Genomic DNA, 18594 nt, shown 5'->3' with positions numbered 1-18594 from the left:
ACATTTAAAATGATAGAGAATCATTAAAATTGAGATTCACTAACAACCCCAGATTTTTCTTTCTGTGACTATACAGAAAAGTCACAACTCATTTGGTACATTTTGTGGGTAAAAGTTGCCTTTTCGTTAACGAATGCTAAATGGCCCAAGAAGGCATTTGCATGTTAACGCTTGCCACTCTGCCTGCTGTGAATGAGCCTGCTAATTGTCTCAGCTATCTGTAAGCTGACAACTACAGCACCATGCACAAAGCTAGGGGAATTTACCATAATATATTCATATTGGTCTTTGTTGGTTGCATGAAACATTCGTATAAGCTGATCTTTCTGTTGTGGAGGTATTAGAGGTGGTGGTACAGATGCAACACCTTTCATGTAGTCCTTGTTAGATAGTTTTCAAAGGCTTTATTGATAAGGGATTCAAGCAGGAAAGACATCACATGAGGTTTCTGATGGTTTCATAACAAGATGTACCTATCAGGTAGGATATAAATGTGTTATTTTAAGATCAAAGGCATGCAGATAGCTTTGAAATGGACTTGCTAAGGCAATAACGATCTGTTATTGATCTGTTAAGGTTGACTCTCTTGATTTCATGCATATGCCTAATTGAAAGGATATTTAATATGATTGATACTTCGCTACAAACATTTTACCCACAAATAAGTGGAAGTATAGAAATAGACATCAGCTTTATTGGCCATCAGCTTTGCTATGTCCAGTATTCCACAATTTACAATCCCCTTTGCGGTCCCTACAAAACAGCTTTCAAGCTTGCTTGGTGCACGTTCAGACTTCTGGCATTTTGCAATTGCTCTTTTATCTTACAATAAAACACGTATTTAACAACAATTAAATGTTGAAACAGCTTGCTGGCAGATGGGTTGGATTTTCTGTCTCCTGAAGTTCTCAAAAGTATCTTTCAAAAATATGTTCTTTTTATGGTCTGTGTTATTGGGAAGACTGAGCTAGAGTATCAGAATGGCTTTTCATGACTTTACAGTTTATCCATCTTTCTATTGTCTTTTATGTTGTTATTCTCTGTGTAATGTTTCCTTTATCTTTCAAATTCTTACCTAAGATTGCATTTAATACATAATCTTTAAGTCATGGTACCTCCTTAACCAGCCAAGTAGTAAATAGGACTGTTAATATAAAAAGAATATATGTATTATTCAGAATCAGGAGACCACTTTCTAAGATAACTGTTGGCAGAGCTAAATACATTATGGGCCCTAATCTCAGTTTTTCTGGGTAAGTTGTGTCTTTACACTCAAATGATGAAGTTGGCAATATTACTAGAAAAATGAAGACATTAACTGCAGCTTGCCTTCTTCGTGTTCCTTAACTAACTCAGATGCATTGCTGAGCAGATCCATTACACCAAAGACTGGTCTCAAATACAAAACTGAATTGAATTATTATTTCTTTTAGTTCATTTAGCTTTTTTTTCTGAAGTTTTGTAACTGATTTTGGTGCTTTATGTGAATACTGAATTGCTGAGATTAACTACGCTGTGGTTACTACTTGTCTGCATTAACAGCCATTAAAGAAATTTCATAGGAATTCTTATGTGCTTATGTGTAGAGATTTAAATAACCTTTATTAACGCACTTCATTGAACAATAACATATGTTTTTAAAATGTCATAAATGCAGAGAAATCTTAAGTACCACTGAAACGCAATGGTCACCATTTATAAACTCAGCAAGATCATTTGCCATGCAACTGCATCTTAAAGCTGCCTTTAATTCCTGTGCTATGGGTAATACCGTAGTTACCTGATAAGAGATTGTTCATTTGACTAAAGCCTTGTGTTAAATGACTGTAGGAATTCTAGAGTCAAAATTATATAGTAATGATTTTTGAAGGACAAACCTCTCTTCCAATTATTTTCTAATAAGAAGCAGTATGAAGTGGAGTTGGAAAGATGTGGTTGTTGGGCAGTTGTTATCCGATAGTGACCTCTGTCATTCACAGTTTGCAAGTTAATCCCTTCACCAGCAAAGAAGAAGACAGAACAAAAGGACAGATAAATAGTTTCAAGATTGGTTAGCCCAGTTTCCCAAATGATGTTTTTGGGGAAGAAGTTGACCTGTTGAATTGCAGAGCTGCAGTTCAGAGACCTTCCCAAACCTGAAGGCTGAGCAAATGGAAGCCCCCAAAAGTTCAGCCAGACCAGCAGGGTTGTGGAGCAGGGCCATCACAACCTGTTGATCAGTGCAGGTGGGCACCTCACTGTGCAGCAGATAGTGGTGAAGGACCTGGGCGTTACAGGAGGCATCTAACTGGGGGCACGAGGCAAGCGCTGCACTTATGAACAAGTCAGGTAGCTCACAGGCTACAAGGATTATGTCTCAGTAGATCTAGGACAGCTCTTGCTCTCCTGTACTCTGAGGCCACAACTGAAATGTTGCATCCGGTTTTGGATTCTTCAATTCTGGAAAGATATTGAGAAACTGAGGCAAGTCAAACATCTGATTTGAGCCTTGTTTCTTCTGCCGAAAAAGGGAATCTGATAGCAGCAATAAATCCCGCTTTGAGTGAGATACTGGACGAGATAATCTCCAAAGGTTCCTCGGAACTAACATTTTTATGAATATATGATTCTATTCACCTGAAAGAATTAAGCATGTATTATTTTATACTACTCTAGCTATATATATATATATTTTTTTTTCCATTTTGTTCTCTGATCCACAAAGCAATGAAGCATATGCATAATTTTAAGCATGCATCATGGCAAGATGCACAAAAGTACCTCAGAACTGCAGCACTTAAATGATTGCTAAATTGACCAGAATCTTTAAAGATCTGAACTATCTACGTATTTTCAGGCAAGATATTTTTGATAACAATTTTTTGATCCTTAAGGACACTAACATGATTTTAAAAGGTTCCCTGTGGGTTTTCCAGCAACACTTGAATAACGTTCAAGGCCATGGATTCGAATGTGCTTGAAATTATGCTATGTGCTTTAACTTTTTGCACAAAGTTTCACTTCAAACACCCTGCTACACCAAGGGCAAAATAAAAGCTTTGCAGATGTAAGCCATTTGTTGATTCAACTAGAAGTTAGATACAAACATTTTTTTATTATTATTATTTAAATAAGTGATGTGGCTTAATTACACAGATTCGGATGCTTTAGTTCAGCTCACTCTAAACTCTTCCTTCCACTGTGTGTAGAAGGACTTGGATTGCAGGTAGAGAATTGATTTGCAAAGTGTATACAGTAGCTACACTGGAAACACATACCTCAACTAGATGCTCTCTTGGCTGTTGCTGGACTGTCTGACAGTTATAGACGGGGGATATTTATAAGGCTGCACAAGGGTCTGTAAATTGTAGAGAGCAAGGTAGTCTTTCAGCGGACAATAGGCTGTTTCATTTTATCTGTTTTCTAATGGTTTGTTCTCTTCAAAGAGCTGCACAAAAGCTAAATTCTACTTTGGTGTTGAGTAGCTTAATCTATTATGTGGCCTCAATAATGTTGTCTGGAGTTAAGTCTTAGAGAAAGAAAATGCCTTAAAATGTAAAAATGGTGGGATAATGTGGTGTTGTAGATATCATTTGATATCTATCACTGTGAGAAGTTTAATATCTTAATCTTCATTTTATTCTAATTGATGAGTCTGCCTGATGTTTGAAAAGCCCTAAATTACAGATGCTTGCGTGATGGAATAGCTATTGTCAAAGTATGGAGGAAAATGGCACCCTATTGTTGCAGTCTGTTGAAAACAATTTGTTGAAAATTGACTTTGAATGTTTGCACTGGAGGTCAGAGTTCCCTTTAGAGGGTTCATACTTCCATAGAAATATTTAGAAGTACCATAGATAGTGCCTTGCTATTAAAGGAATGATTTTGATATAAATACGTACCTGCCAGTGGTTTTGATTCATTAAAATGGGAAAAAATAAGTGGAGCAAAACAGCTGGGACAATTTCTAAGTAAATTCATCAGTCATTCAGGAGCTATGCATTTAAAATAGTTATAAATAATAGAATGTTCCATCTAAAAGGAAGTCTTTTATTGATGTGTAAGTACAGTGTCACCCTGAAATTTCTCTTTTAACTTAGTGTTTCCATGTGTTTAGAATTAGATCAGGCAAATTAGTTATTTTTATTTTTTCAACTTTATTTTAACAGCATTATTTTGGATGGTGTGTGCAATGAAATTGATACATGCAGTTAAGCTTTAAAAATGACTTTCAGGTGATAAATAATTGTTTTAGAAACTGTGTGTTCACTCAAATTTTTATTACTATCTTGGAGATTGGAGACTGACAAAATAATGGGCTAACTTTTCTGTTTGCTACTGGTACTTGTCAATTCCCTTTCCTCATATCCTCGTAATATATTATATCTCTTTAAATATCTTATTTCCTCACTGATGATTGTGTGACTACTGATCCTACAAAGGTTAATAGGTGGATGGAAATGAGCAGAGTGAAACTGAGAACCCAGTTTTTGCTTTTTAATATGTATTTTCAGTTCTCCAAGGTTTTCAAAGGAGACATAATAAATTGTTTACGTGGACATAATGAAACAAATGCTTAAGTTTTTGTGTGTGTTTGTTTTTAATTTATTTTAATAGATAAAAAGATGGCATATCACAAAGTGAATGCAGACCAGAGAGCACAGGGGCACTCTCCGTACCTTGACAACGATGACCTCCAGGCCACAGCACTGGAACTGGAATGGGACATGGAAAAAGAGCTGGAGGAGCCTGGCTTTGACCATTTCCGACTGGATGGTGCAGTCCAGCATCATCTGGGAAACTCACAGAGCCCTGACCTTGATCTTGAGCCCATCCAGCCATCAGCTTCTCCTAAAGGAAGATTCCAGCGACTTCAGGAAGACCCTGACTACATCTCACACTACACAAGACAGGCACCAAAGAATAACCGCTGCAACTTTTTTCAGATACTGAAAGTATTTTGCACTGCTTTGATTGTATTTATTTTTGGAATTGTGATAGGATATTATTCAGGCAAGAAATGTCCTTCTCCCCCAGCATCTCCAGAACCAAATAACCCTCATATCTACCGTGAAATCCTCAAGGAAATCAAAGCTGAAAATATTCAACAGATTTACAGGTATGTACCTTAACATTTTTTCTCTAAATGCCTTCAGGTGCTAATGTTAAGATTTGCTCTGATTTGTTTTACTTACAAACCTTGAATTTTTCTACATGTGTTCAGTAGTCTCATGATACTTGGGAAACTTTCAGTTATGTATGGGGAGGTGAGAATGAAACTCAAATGATTTTTATAGTGGTGTGGATTTGTATTAGTTGTGCTGTTATGGAAATATTCTTATTTTAAGAGGATGATCATTTTTGCTCCAATAATGTTATGTTGCTAAATATATTAATAGTACCTTTAATGTACAGGAATTGAAAAATGTGGACTATGCAAAGTGAGTATAAATATAGAAGGTACCAGCTTTCCTAGATCTTGTCAATCATCAAATAATGTTGAAAAGCAAGGTTATAGATTGTGACTTGTAATATTTGGTGCTTTAAGAAATTTCCATTTAATCTCTGGCAAATACGTGAATCCTTGCTTTTGTTTTTCAGTGTGAATCCTTGCCTTTGTCTTTCAGTCTATAAGGGGGAATTAAACCTTTACTCTGCCTGTGTTCAAAGGTAAAATTGAAGTCTGAACTGTGAAAGATTGCTGTTTGTTTTTAGAACACAGGCAGATAACTCCTTCTCCCAAATTGTTTAAAATAATTACTGAATTGAAAAAGCAATGTTTCAATCCATAGTACCTATTTTATGGATGTGGATCTGAAGTGTTATAAAATGTCTACTAAAACCCTTAGCTGGGTTTTATCTTATTTTTTTTCTTCCATACAGAACCTTTCCACTGATTTGAAAGTTTATAAAATACTTTGGTATGAGAGTACACTTTTCTTTAGCAGTGAATGGGGATAAAACTAGATTCTCCTGTTTTCCTGCCAACTTTTGAAAGTGCTGTCGATATGAAGGAGGAGTTCAGCTTATTTCTGGCTTCTCAAAGTGACCCAGAGCAGTGAAAGTTCCTTTTTCATGGTAAAGGAAATGCATTGCAGATTTTTTTGATCAGTATCCGTTCAAAAGTGGCAGAATTTATATACTCAAGGTTAGGAAGGATTACTGTAGAGGATATCCGAAAAGTTGGTCTGGATATTTCAGAAGTAAATTGAAAGTAACCAATGAAATATTCTAATATAATTTGTTGCTTTTATTTTTGATAAACCTGATCTGAAATCCTTGAAGTGGTCAGTACCATGTTTTGAGACAGCACTGTTACTAAATACAAGTTAAAGAACAAAAAATGTATAAAGGACTTTGTCAGTTTTCATGTGCTGATCTGACTCTACTTTATGGATCCAATTATTTTCATAACGAGAAACTTTATAAAGTGACAAGCAATGGTTATTTTGAATGATAAAAATTTAATCTTCTCTGCTCAGAAAGGAAAGTAGATCGAAGTCTGTCATTAAGCTTAGTCATGAACAAAGTATTTAAATAAACTGGATTCTGCTGATTGAGTATTACGTGAAGATTACAGAGAAGTCTGTCAGTCTTGGAACAGTATTCCAATACTGTGGTTTTGATTGGGAATAACTTACCATTTTATTATTTTGAGAAGTGATTTAAAAACATTCTGTTGTTTCATCTCTTTTCAAATTATTTTGGCTAGGGATTGGGATGTTAATAAGAATCTCAATTTATATGAGTTATATAAATACTTTGCATCTTACAAAACTTACATAGTTGCCAACATTTAATTAACATAGTTTGTAGAACTTGGTTATTTTTTTCAACATAATAACATGATTTCTGCAAATGTAATCAAGGATTATAATTAATTTCATTACTTATCAGTTCTATGTATAAGTATATAATCAATGTGTTTAGTATACTGCATTACCCACAAGATTTTTCTTCACCCAGCATTTTGATCTGAAAAAGGTTTTATTGGATGTTCTGTTAAGCTGCTTTCCCTCAACATCTGTTTGGCTAGAGTCAGAGCTGTTGCAATGAAACCTGCATATATGTAGCCCCAAAAATATAGAACCTGCAACATATCTTTCTTGAGGGGGAAACAAAAACTGTCAAAATCAATAAATGTTATTGTAAAACTTCTTTCAAAGTAATATGGTTTGAATTACTAGGAATAAGTGGCAGCTGCTTAACTTGCAATTTCTAAATGTTACTGAGAATGACATTAATTTAATTTTCTTAGCTTACTACTTAGATCAGACTCAATAAAGGTAAGAGATTTTGCTAACAGTTCTGATAAAGGACTGGGAAGAAAAATGCGTAAAAGACACAGCTGTACCAGTCCTATTACCCAAGTAGACATCACCTTAATGTGCTTAGAAGTCTGGAGTGGGAACTTTCTGTTGAGATGGACTCTGCTGCAGTAAGATGATGTTTTGAGTATTGGGCTGTAAAAGGCTCTAGGCTATAAAAGAAGTTGCTGAAGTGCGCCAGGGGACTTTTGTTGATTTTGCTGGGATTTGGACTGGATTCTGTGCAAGTTGAATGGAGGATCACATAGGGTGACAGTAGTTTGTCTGAAAAGTTTGATGAAATGGGAGGTACAGGCATTCCTGCCATCTCCCTTTTTGGCTCTTTGTGAGAGCTCATTTGCTGGTCTTCTGTCAGTCCCATCAGCCTTTTTTTCCTGCCGTACTTTCAGGAAAAGACAAGGGAAAAAAATGAGACAATGTTAACGTGCTGGTCTGGAGTTAGAGGGAAGATCATCACTAATTTCAATATTGCTCTCATTAACCAGCAAGATTTTGTTCATTAGAGGGAAGATTGTCACTAATTTAAATGTAGCTCTCATTAACAACCAAGATTTTGTTCGCCATAGATGTTGTGAAGCATTTATCTTTAAGAATGGCAAACATTTGAATTTTGTGCAAATCGAAATTCGGTGGGTTATTAGTTAAGGTTTTAGTTGAGTATTTTTAACAAACTAAAGGGACGAGACAATGAAAGCACAAAAAGTAGCATGAATACAGTCTGCTCAAAGACCCCTAGTATTATAATAACTGTTAACATCTTTTTCTTAAAGAAAATACATTGTTTAACACTTTTAGCAGTAAAAAGCACTTCAATAGGGGAAATAAAAAGATGGTATTTTTATTTTGAATGAAATCATTTCAATGGTGTTGCTCCAAAGACAGATGAAAATGGGACAAAATCCTAAATTTCTTGGGAAATATAGGGCTACCATATTTATTTTATAAGAAGTTGTATTTTTTTGGTTTGATTTCTGTAAATTAACTCAATATAAAGAGATTCATGTTGAATTGTAAGTGTAAAGAAAAAGGCACAATTGTGTTGTTGTCAATTATAATTCTACTTATACCTTACTTATCAGATTAGTTAATTCTCAAACATTATTTTAAAAATTCTCATAGCCTTATGCTGCTTTAATGTGCTGTTCCTTTCGACAGTAAAAGGTCTCAGTTACTATCAGTTTTGCGGTCATGCTATGGCAAAAAATTGATATGTTTCTCCATGATTAAGAACAGGGGCCTATAGACGGAAGACTTTTTTGCTCTTCTCTTCATCCAGTCCATCAGGCTGCTCTTACATTTCAACTCTGTGTTTCATTCTATATATCCTCACTCAAATGCTTTCTTCGCTACGATTTTTTCTCCCTCGAGCAATAGGGAGGTTTAAATCCCTTCGTAATGCATCTAGTTATAACTAACTGTCCTTTGGAGACATATCTGTTCCTTCTTCCAGCTGGTAATATCACCTGCGGAATCTCACAAATCCATCTCTGGCAAGAATTGATTTGTCACCGGTGTCTGGTGCTATCCATAACTTCAGCTTAATTCTTCAAAGGGCTGCAGGAAAGTAGACAGCAGCAGCTCTCCTACAGGGTCATTGCCAAAGAAACAAAAGTTTGCTATGCAGTGAGAAAAGGAGTTTATCTGAAAGCGAAAGCGAGGTGGGAAACTTCTTCCACGCCCAAGTGTTTGTTTTCCCTCAGTAGTTATATTCAGTGCTGTTAAAACCTTGGAACATTGAGCCTTTTTACTGCATGCAGTCTGTGAAACACCTGGGAAGCAGAGACCAGAACTTCTCAGAAAAGTTGGATATTTGGACATGAATTAAATTTCCAAGCTGCTTCTTGGAAAAACTGAATTTGCTGTTCCAGGAATGAGAAATCACACCAGGAACAGACCATCACCTTCTAAAGGGAAGGGTATGAGGGGAGAAAGGAGAAATAACATCTTGTGCTCAGGAGCTCCAGTGGCTGCTTCCCTTAGTGAAGGCCAATTCCATCCCCACTGTTAATTAATAGCTACGTGCTGATGTATTCATGGGTAAATAACAGACCTAGACCACTGCTTGCTTGACCTGGGATTTGCTGGTTTTGCTGCTTTCTGTCCACCGTATGCAAGCAAATTCTCTGACTTTGGTCATGCCAGCAATTGAGAAATGTATTGCAAAAACCAAGTCCATGAGAACTTGTCCTATTCGTGTCTGTGTATCAGTCTTGGGTATTTATTGTATTGTTAGGCTGAATCTGAAGTCCTCCCTCCTGCATCTTTAGAAATTGATATTGCCACATTCCTGGGTAACCAGGAGCTCAGTGAACTCCAGATTTATGTCCTTCCCACAGTTCATGTAATCACTTGGGATTCTCTTTATTCACATGATAATTTTCGACATGTATTTATAAGTACAAAGACCTTTTTGAAAGGAGATAAGAGTGATATCAAAAAAGTGAAAGCTCACCCTTATTCTCCTGCTACCTCACCAGTAAAGAATGGCTCTGAGAACGTGGAGAGGTATCTTTTGTGCATGAAAGTGCATGCATGCCCTGCGTGACCTGAACTATTATCTGTGGAACAGTAACTTGATAAATTTAGGCTCCAGATACCCACTTACGTCTAATGTGATTTTTCCTTTGCCTCAAAATAGTTTGTATCTGTACTTCAGAGGTGTTAATAGAAAAACTTGTCTATTTTATAGTTTTCATTGGTTTCACTTGATTCACCTTTTTTATTTTTTCGAAATTGCTGAACATAGCTCTTTCATTTGTTTTTCTGTAGATGGAAGAAGGACGCATTATATTGATATATAATGTTTGACAAGGAGGTGTAAGTTTGTTCTCTTAGTGTCAGTTACAGCATATGCTTATAAAATTCCTCTTCCTGTTGGATGAAACGTCTTAGCTTATGGTTTATTCAACATCATAAGGACATGTTTTATGTTTCAAGTCCACTGTGTGGTTCACTGAAAACAATTTTTCCTCTCAGTTGATTATTTTTCTTAATGGTAACCATAAAAAATATATTGAATTTGAGATGTTTGATTTGGGAAATCATTTACAGTAAAGTGTGATTTTTGTCTTATAACTGTGTCCTTTGTAAATGAAGTACACAGTGTTGCTTTAAAATAATTTTTCCAACCAATACACCAGTGTGATATAGTAATGAATTAGATCCAATAAGCTGTATATTCACATTGGCATAATAAGTAATGAGTCCCTTGATAAATTTCCTTATCTGTCACAGCCCACATGAATGGCTTCTGCCTTATTGCTTCTTTCTCAAAAAACAGCATACAGTTCTGTACTAGGAAAAATAGAAAGAAAATCACAACTGGGCCAACTTACCAGTTCAGAAACTCTTTAAAAGACCAAAAAAAAAAAAAAAGGTATTTTATTTTGTCTTTGAGCTGCAAGAAAATGAGAGAGATTGCCAAACCTTTGAGACCTTTTAGCAGAAGAAAAGCAGCAGGATTTGTGTGTTGTGTATGATGTCCTGCCTGGCTACAAACTGAAAACTGAGAATGATGCTTTTGGGCATTTTCTTATAACAGTATCATTCCAGGTTGTTTATTTTGTAGAATAGCAAATATATAGATTAGCTAATTGGGAATTTCTGAAGTTTTTTTTTTCATTATTGTTTTTTCTTAAATGTCTTTTTTGTGGTGCAGCGTTTGTTTCAATGCAACATTCACCGGCTCAGGGTGGAAACCTGAGGGGGGAAGATGAGGGGCAGACAGTCCAGTCCTGGTGAGACATTGCATGGGGATATGGGGGACTGAGGGTCACAGTCCTGCTCTGCTTTCATGTCTGAGTGTTGGTCCAGTGCCTCACATTTTCTGGTAAAAAGGAACACCTGTTTATGATAGGCATTAGAGTGGAAATGAATTTTGCTCTGATGACTTCTTTTTGGACTGTGTAATCTTATATTTTAAAATTAGAGGTTACCTTGCCAATTTGCCTTGCATTCATTAAAAGCAGGAGTGTGGTTAGGGTTTAGAGAGAAAACCAATTTCCATGGCCATTAGATATCTACCTCTTTACCATGACTGCTGAAAAGTGGGGGGCAATTTAGACCCAATTAGAAACAGCAATTCTGAGCAGTGACAAGTACTACTTCTTCTAATAGACGATGAAATGAGCTGTGCCAGCATGGGCGGGGGAATAATTTGCTTTTTAAAGGTTTAGCATACCTCACTCTAGCCTGCTCGGGCTACCGGATGGAACAGGGGAGGGACTCACAATTCCCTCAATCTTCCTGTTTTCAGATTTTCAGGACAGCCCAATGTCCCCCAGGTCTCATGCTCCTCTTTACCTGCAGCTGCTTGGTGGTCTTTTGGAAAGCTGAGGATTTCTGAGGGTTGTTTCTGTTGCAGCATGACAAACAGGAACATACTGTAAATCATCCACGTATCACGAAGCGGTATCAGTTTTTGTACTGTTTGGTGTACCTTTTTAAAAACTTCTGGTAAGTAGTAGGCTCAATACTAGCCTACACCTGAAAAAGTAATTGACTAGACGTTTCTGAGTGATGCTGACACTAATGCTGGCTAAAAGGCAATATTTACAGGCGAAAGTCTTATTTATGTTGCCACTCATCAGTTTTATAGGCATAACCAAACCATACTTTTTTCAAGAGAAAAATTCTGAAGAAATCATTCATCCTGTTGAGATGACAGCCTGTTTTTATTGTAGGCCAATTATTTCCAATGTGGAAATATAGGGGACGTGGAAATTGGACCAAGTACTTCTTCAGTGCCCAGTGTTTGCACCTTAATACAAGGAGAATCTGCAATTTTGGCTAGTGGTCCCAGGGACATACTTACAGAGATACTGAGAAACAAACATTCCAGAACAAAAACTCTTGACAGTTTAATTACTGGCACTAGATGCGTTATCTACTAATTGCCTGAACAACGGGAAGAGTTTGTTCCTGCTGAGGTAACTGTATTGGCTCTCAACATCTCAGCGTGATGCTGTGCCTAGAGCGTGGCTGTTTTCTCCAGGGAGGAGACGGTGGCACAGGGCATTGCGAAATCTAAATTTTGTAAAATTTCTAAAGCACCAACCACTAACAAATTCCTGTTTAGGATGCATCTCTCATCAGCAGACTGTAAAACTGAAGTCTATTGGTACTCTTGAGATGCAGGATTTGAGTGGAGTGCTGCAATTCCATGGTATGCACTGCAACAATTAGCAATTAGTTTCCTGCCTGTACACATAAATCAAATTAACAAAGCCTTGAGGGGAAAGAGTTTTCTCAGCCCTGTTTGGTGGTGCTTTGACATCCAGTTCCCTACAGTCAGCACCTATGACAGCTATTTACTAGAAGCCTGCTAATAAGTCAGGGCTGTTACCAAATTCACTGAGACCAGCAGGACAGCAATTTGTTGTGCAGTATTAGGTTACTGTTCATGCAGCATTCATAACTGAAGGCTGCTAAGGAGCAATGCTAGGAATCGATCAGAGATAATCAGATTGATATTGTCTGAATAATAATCAATTTTAATAATCGTCTTCTACAATAGTCTTGCATTAAGGGGCTTCTATTCTCAGTGCAATTCTCTTTGAAAGCTGATGAGTTTCTGAAGTGTTGTAGTTGCCATCCTGAAATAAATAAAATGTATTAAAAAGTTCAGCCTTTTCCCAGTAATATTGGAACTTGCATGTTGTTAGACTTTCGAAATTAAACAAATTCATTTGATGGGTTGGTTTCTTCAGAATTTCTTGAATACTGTTTATGGACAAAAAGTTAAATAATTCAAGAGGTCTGTATGTATGCTTGATTTTATTTATTTTTTGGTCTCAATAATGGATAATCTTTAAACATGCATGAAGTCTTATCCTTCATATGAGCTAATCTTTCCCTTGGACACATTTAATTGACACAAATTTACATACAGATGATTTCTTGATGAACTAGTGCCTGTCCAGGGTAAAACGTTGGGTCACATTCCGCTTATTTGCTGAGAATATTTTAAAGCGTGAAAAGGTTTAAATATTCCAGTTAGATGGAAATTTCCCAATTCATTTTTTTCTTTTAGTAAAAAATAAAAAAATGAAAAGCAAACTCAAGTATCACTATCAAACTGTTCTAATGTTTCAGAAGTAAAATTGTTTGGAAATCATGAATTTAGTATTTTTATTCTTAGTTTGGAATTTTGTATGTTCATTGATATTTCCTACCAAAGCAAACTGGTCTTCAATCAGCTTAATGTCTTAGTTTACCTTTTGTGAAAGCTAGTTGTTTAAGAGAATGGAGAAAATTTAACAACTTTCATCTTTTCAGCTGTTGTGACATTTTCTTTCTTTTCTATGGTTTCACATAGACTCCCTTGTACCAGTGATATCAGAATCATAAAAGCTCAATATATGCCAGAGTCTACAGGTCTTTCATTTTTAGTGAGCAGGTATTTGAGGGGGTTGTTTATTTTACTTTTTTTTAATAGGTGCTCAAACTTCATTAGCTAGCAGGCTAATAAAGTAGGTTGTGTGAGGCTTAAGGGAAAAGGTGACTATTCCTGTGGTATATACTTAATACACCCATATAGTATGACCCGTGCAATAACACATTTTGCTTTTGTTCAAGTGGTGAACTGGAGCCTACAGACTGGAGAAGCCCAGGAGTTCTTCAAAACGTGAAGATGGGAGACAGTGGGAGGAAGCACTGATAGTCTAAAATGAATAAGGAGTCTGTGAAAATGTCACCTTTCATGGAAATCATTTTCTTTATTCCAGCAGGGCAGATGCAATTTAGCAGAGAGCTCACATATTTATGGTTATGATTGTGGCCAAGGCAGGAGCATGTTCCCAGTGGTTCTGGAATCTGTTTCCTGTCAAAGCGTACGTGAGCCAATGCTGATGCAGTGCAGATTGAGACCATTTAATTATTTAAATAGCTGGGTGAGTGCTATTTGTGAGCAAAAAGTGGTAGCTCTGGGAAGTTGCTGGTTTCATGGCCATTTGTTAGCAACAGTTACTGAATGCTTTTATTTTTAATAAATGCCAACCTAGGTGATGGGCCCTGTGATGTGCATTATTAAATACATAGACAAGCTTAAAAAAAAGGCCATACGGTCATGAATAAAGTTACCATTCCCTGTCAACTATTTAGGGAACAAAGCAAGAAAGTGAATTATTCATGATATGCTCAGTGTAAGGCAAATGGAACCTGCTGCTGTGTTGCTAGCAATGCAAGGAGTGACTTAAAAATACAAATGGTTTTCTTCTGTATCATCATGCTTGTTTTTCTTTACTAATATTTCTAAAAACTATTTAAGAAAATTAAACTGTGACAAAAACGAAGAGTTAAGTTTCTGCAGTACCTCAGAATCCTAACACAGATCCTCTGGGGGATTTCGTTTCTAAATTATTCAGCCTACATGCTAAAAAGATAGATAAGACATCGTGTTTTGGAAGTGAATACAGTTATTCCTTTTGTTCGCATGGAAAAAAAAAATTGAAATATGTTTTGTAATGACTGTTTCCTGTAGACAGAAATATAGACATATATCACTGCCTATTTGTATATGAGGTTTTGTGCATATGTGAACACATATATCTACTTTCGCATACTAGCTGAAGTTCTGTCACACTACAAACCTCAAAACTTTCATATATTTATTCTAGTGTTCAGTATCACTTCTGTCTGTGGTTGTGGCTGAAACCTGATTTCCATTCTAATCCCAGGCCCAGAGGTGTTTCAAGTATTTATAAGCCCTTTGAAACTGCAAGAACTCAAATGCTACAATAAGTGTGTTATTGTAGTCAGAGGCCAAACGAGGATACACTTCTGCAGAGGAGGTTAGGTCTCAACTCCTTAATTTTTTTTATTTTTATTTTTTAAAGTTGGTAGTATTTTTTTAGCACTAGATGAGAAATAAGTTGAACATAAGTTGAGGGACTCATCTCCTTCATGTTGAAATAGGTATTATGTAACATAAAATATTAAGAGCAGAAATACTTCCATGTAAAAATAGATATGTGGGCTCCTTTGTCTGGTGTGGGAAAATAATATAGCAAGAACCAATGGGTGAAAGAGGAAGTATTAAGTTAAAAATAGTAGAATCGTAGAAAGTCTTGTGTTGGAAGGGACATATACATTTAAATGCACATCAAAGGCTCAACGCTACAATCTCTGCCTCTGTTTTTTGTCATTTATGGTCAGGTAAGATCAGATTTTGCAATTTTTCATCAATTGGGTTCTAAGAAAAGGCAATGAGAGTTCTCTGATAGAGGATGTTAGCATTAAACTTCTACATTTTTGGAGTTACCACTTATTTTCCTTTATTATTGAGCTACTTTAAATAGGTTGTCTGAGAAGGTTTGATATTAATATTCTCTTTTGATTAATAAACTGTACTAGAACAGAGGATTTGGGGCTTGGCAGGAACAAAGCTGAGGCCGAACGCAGTGCTGTCACACTTCTGCTGGAATATGCACAGAGCTGTTTATAGCACCGCAAGGCCTTCGGGGCATTATCTTGGATTTGCAGCTCTCAACTGGCAAAACTTTTTTTTTTTTTAAAAGAAAAAAAAACGAACAACAAAACAGACACTGTTAAAACAAGAATCATTTGGAATTATTTCAGAAATACAAAGCTAAATAAATTAAATCCTACTTTAGTCTTACGGATTTGGAAATTGGTTTTACATGCTGTCGTCACATCCTGACTGGATTAATCTAACTCTTTTTACAGTTCTGCCAGCATTGCCATTGCAGAAATTGCAGCATGTACAGATTGTGGCTGTAGCAATGATCAGTGCTTCCCTGAGGAAGAGCAAGGCTCACAGAATTTTGTCTCTTTTGTGTGTGTCTCATTTTCTCCTGACTTAGTATGTCTGGAAGTTAAAAAGGTCTCACAGTCTGAGAAACAGTTAATTGGATCAGGATGAATCATTCCCTGGATTAAATGTTGGAGGTATGTTTGGATCCCATCCCCTTTGTTAATGTAATTAAGGCTGACATTAAAGATCAAATTATCCTTCACAAAATTAGGGCCTCAGGTAAGTGAGAAACACTTCAGGGACGTTCCTGTGTAGTTGGACAAGGAACAAGGACAAGGTTCCTGTCCTTGCCTTGCTGAGAAGGCCTCAAGAGCCCACCAGAAAAGCCCAGATCCCTGTGGTGTCCTGGCCTGCAGGGCTGTCCTCTGAGGTTCAGGCTTGAAACTTGTGCCGTCCTGGTGCCTGAAGGGTGCACGCTGCCATCGCCGAGGCACGAGGTGCATGAGGACTCCCCTCAGGGAGGCGTGTTGGCTCGAGCCGGCATGCCGCCACACTTTTTCTGCTCATCATCCCAGACACGGATGGCGTGCTGGGACACGACGAGGAGAAGGATTATTGTGTTGTCTTGTAAATTCATCAAAAGCCTAGCGGCCTAGTGAGGTACAGAGAGAAATGTTAGCTGAATCCAATGAGTGTAAGGGGCCTCGCCCATTGGGACCTGCTGCTGCTTTGGCAAGCTGGAGATTTTCAAGATTGGTTTTTGGTTGGGTCAAGGTTATTTTTAGTGGAAATGAAGAATTGCCATTCCCAAATTTAAATGTCTTGCCAGTGGGCTGCCTTTCCTCAGCTACTTGTTCTGACCCACTTCAGGGAAGACCTCAGGTCTGTCCAGGGTGCCAAGGCTGAGCTCCTCCGTGGACAGGGCCGGACACCACAAGGGCCTCAGAGAGGCTGCTCCTGAACCACTTCTGCTGAAGGCTGTTTGGTTTCTCCACAACAGCAGACTCTCTTGAGATCCAGTCCCATTTGCTTCCTCTCAGATAAAACCAGCTAACATTTCCACACCATCTTTCAGCATGAAGAGGTGAATTTATTTATAAAATTACATAGAAATTATTATAAATTCAAAAAAAAATCAGGATATTTGAATTTGAGTTAGTCAGTAACCACGCTTCAGTCTATCCCCAGAAAATTAATGTTAAGTTTAGGTTATATACTGTATCTTTTCGTGGATAAGGACATTTTAACTCCTTTTATTTGTTGTGTGTTAAAGGCTGGTTGCAGGCTGCATTATATGATGCGATTCTTAGGCCAGAAAAAATAGGAAACAGATTTATCTAAAGATGAATAAGTATTTGTTATGTATCCTGCTATTCATTAATGTCATGAATAATGACTTTGACTGGGATGAGAATGGTGGTATTCCACCAAAAAATCAAGATCTCTTACCTCAAAGCAAAAGTTGTTACTTTATCTGGAATGACGGGAAAGTGATTTTACACAGACATTTTGTAATAATCGTCATAAGGCTTACTGTAGTTCATAAGCAAACCACTTCCTGGTTTCTTGTGGAGAGCTACAGTACAGCTTGTAAATAGTTCCACTGAAATAATAAAAAGATAACTTCAAAGAAATAATGCAGCCTTACAGAAAATGACAGGGAGGTTGTTTGAGAAGCAGTGAAAGTGTATCATAATACTGCTTAAACATAGTCCTTTAAATAGATGACTCAATCGTAATGGAAAATTAGTGTTCTTTTCTAGATTCAGCTCCAGCTAAAGGATGAATCTTTATGCCTTGTGTATTGCAAACAATATATTAGCTTCTCATTAATTGAGAATGCTAAATGAGAATTAAAGGTTGCCAGAAAAACTCTTATTTATCTTTGTATCTCCCCCACTCTCATATGGTGTTTCAAATCATGGAAGTATTGAATTTAATCAAGTTTTGTTCATTATTATTGTAGCTGTAAGGGAGATGATCTATTACTGTTAGCATATGTTTGAGACAGTATTTAAACTGGCCTGGTAATATTTGAATATACACAGTAAAATCAAATGATTTTTACTTGCACTCTTATTTGAGCCCATAAAGCTAGCACTAACTTTGAGAGATGCTGTATTCTATTAGATATGGAAAATTAAAGTGAATATTTGCTTACAGCTAATTATATGGCTCTGATTTTATATAGTAAGGCTCTGCAGAGAAGTCCTTATTTGATCTTGAAGGCAATGTAACAGAAATTGCTTTTCAATTGCTTTTTCCCTGTTTGCCAAAAGAATTCCAGACCTACTGGAAATGTTATGTCTTATCAACCCTGAATATGTGAAAATGTTAAAATACAAATTAAAATAGTACAGTGGATTTAACTTACTTCTCTGTCAAAGTAGACTTAAACATTTGGTTTTGATTCCAGTTTCTGGTTGCCTAATATTTGCTGAATTTCCCAAAGATCTCTGAATTTACAAGAGTGTAACTGAGATCAGTCTCCTTTTTCAATTTCAATAGTATTTATGGTGTAATGGTATGGCCATTCAGATTTTCTCCCTCTCTCCCTCTCTCCCTCTCTCCCTC

The 18594-nt window shown here is 36.7% G+C and overlaps 1 protein-coding gene across 8 annotated transcripts in view; it reads left to right on the top strand.

Annotated features, from left to right (window-relative positions):
* Window positions 1–18594, top strand: part of NAALADL2 (N-acetylated alpha-linked acidic dipeptidase like 2) — a 437725-nt gene that overhangs the window by 195937 nt on the left and 223194 nt on the right. For all 8 annotated transcript variants that reach the window (XM_040567010.1, XM_040567016.1, XM_040567011.1 and 5 more), the window contains one exon: window positions 4597–5098. In XM_040567010.1, the coding sequence (XP_040422944.1) occupies window positions 4605–5098 (494 nt within the window). In that variant the 5' untranslated portion in view covers window positions 4597–4604. The remainder of the gene's footprint in view (window positions 1–4596; window positions 5099–18594) is intronic.

Source organism: Cygnus olor, chromosome 9 (genome assembly GCF_009769625.2).
Source record: "Cygnus olor isolate bCygOlo1 chromosome 9, bCygOlo1.pri.v2, whole genome shotgun sequence".
NCBI classification, from domain to species: domain Eukaryota; kingdom Metazoa; phylum Chordata; class Aves; order Anseriformes; family Anatidae; genus Cygnus; species Cygnus olor.
Note: the sequence above shows the minus strand (reverse complement) of the source record. Positions and strands in the feature narration are given on the sequence as shown.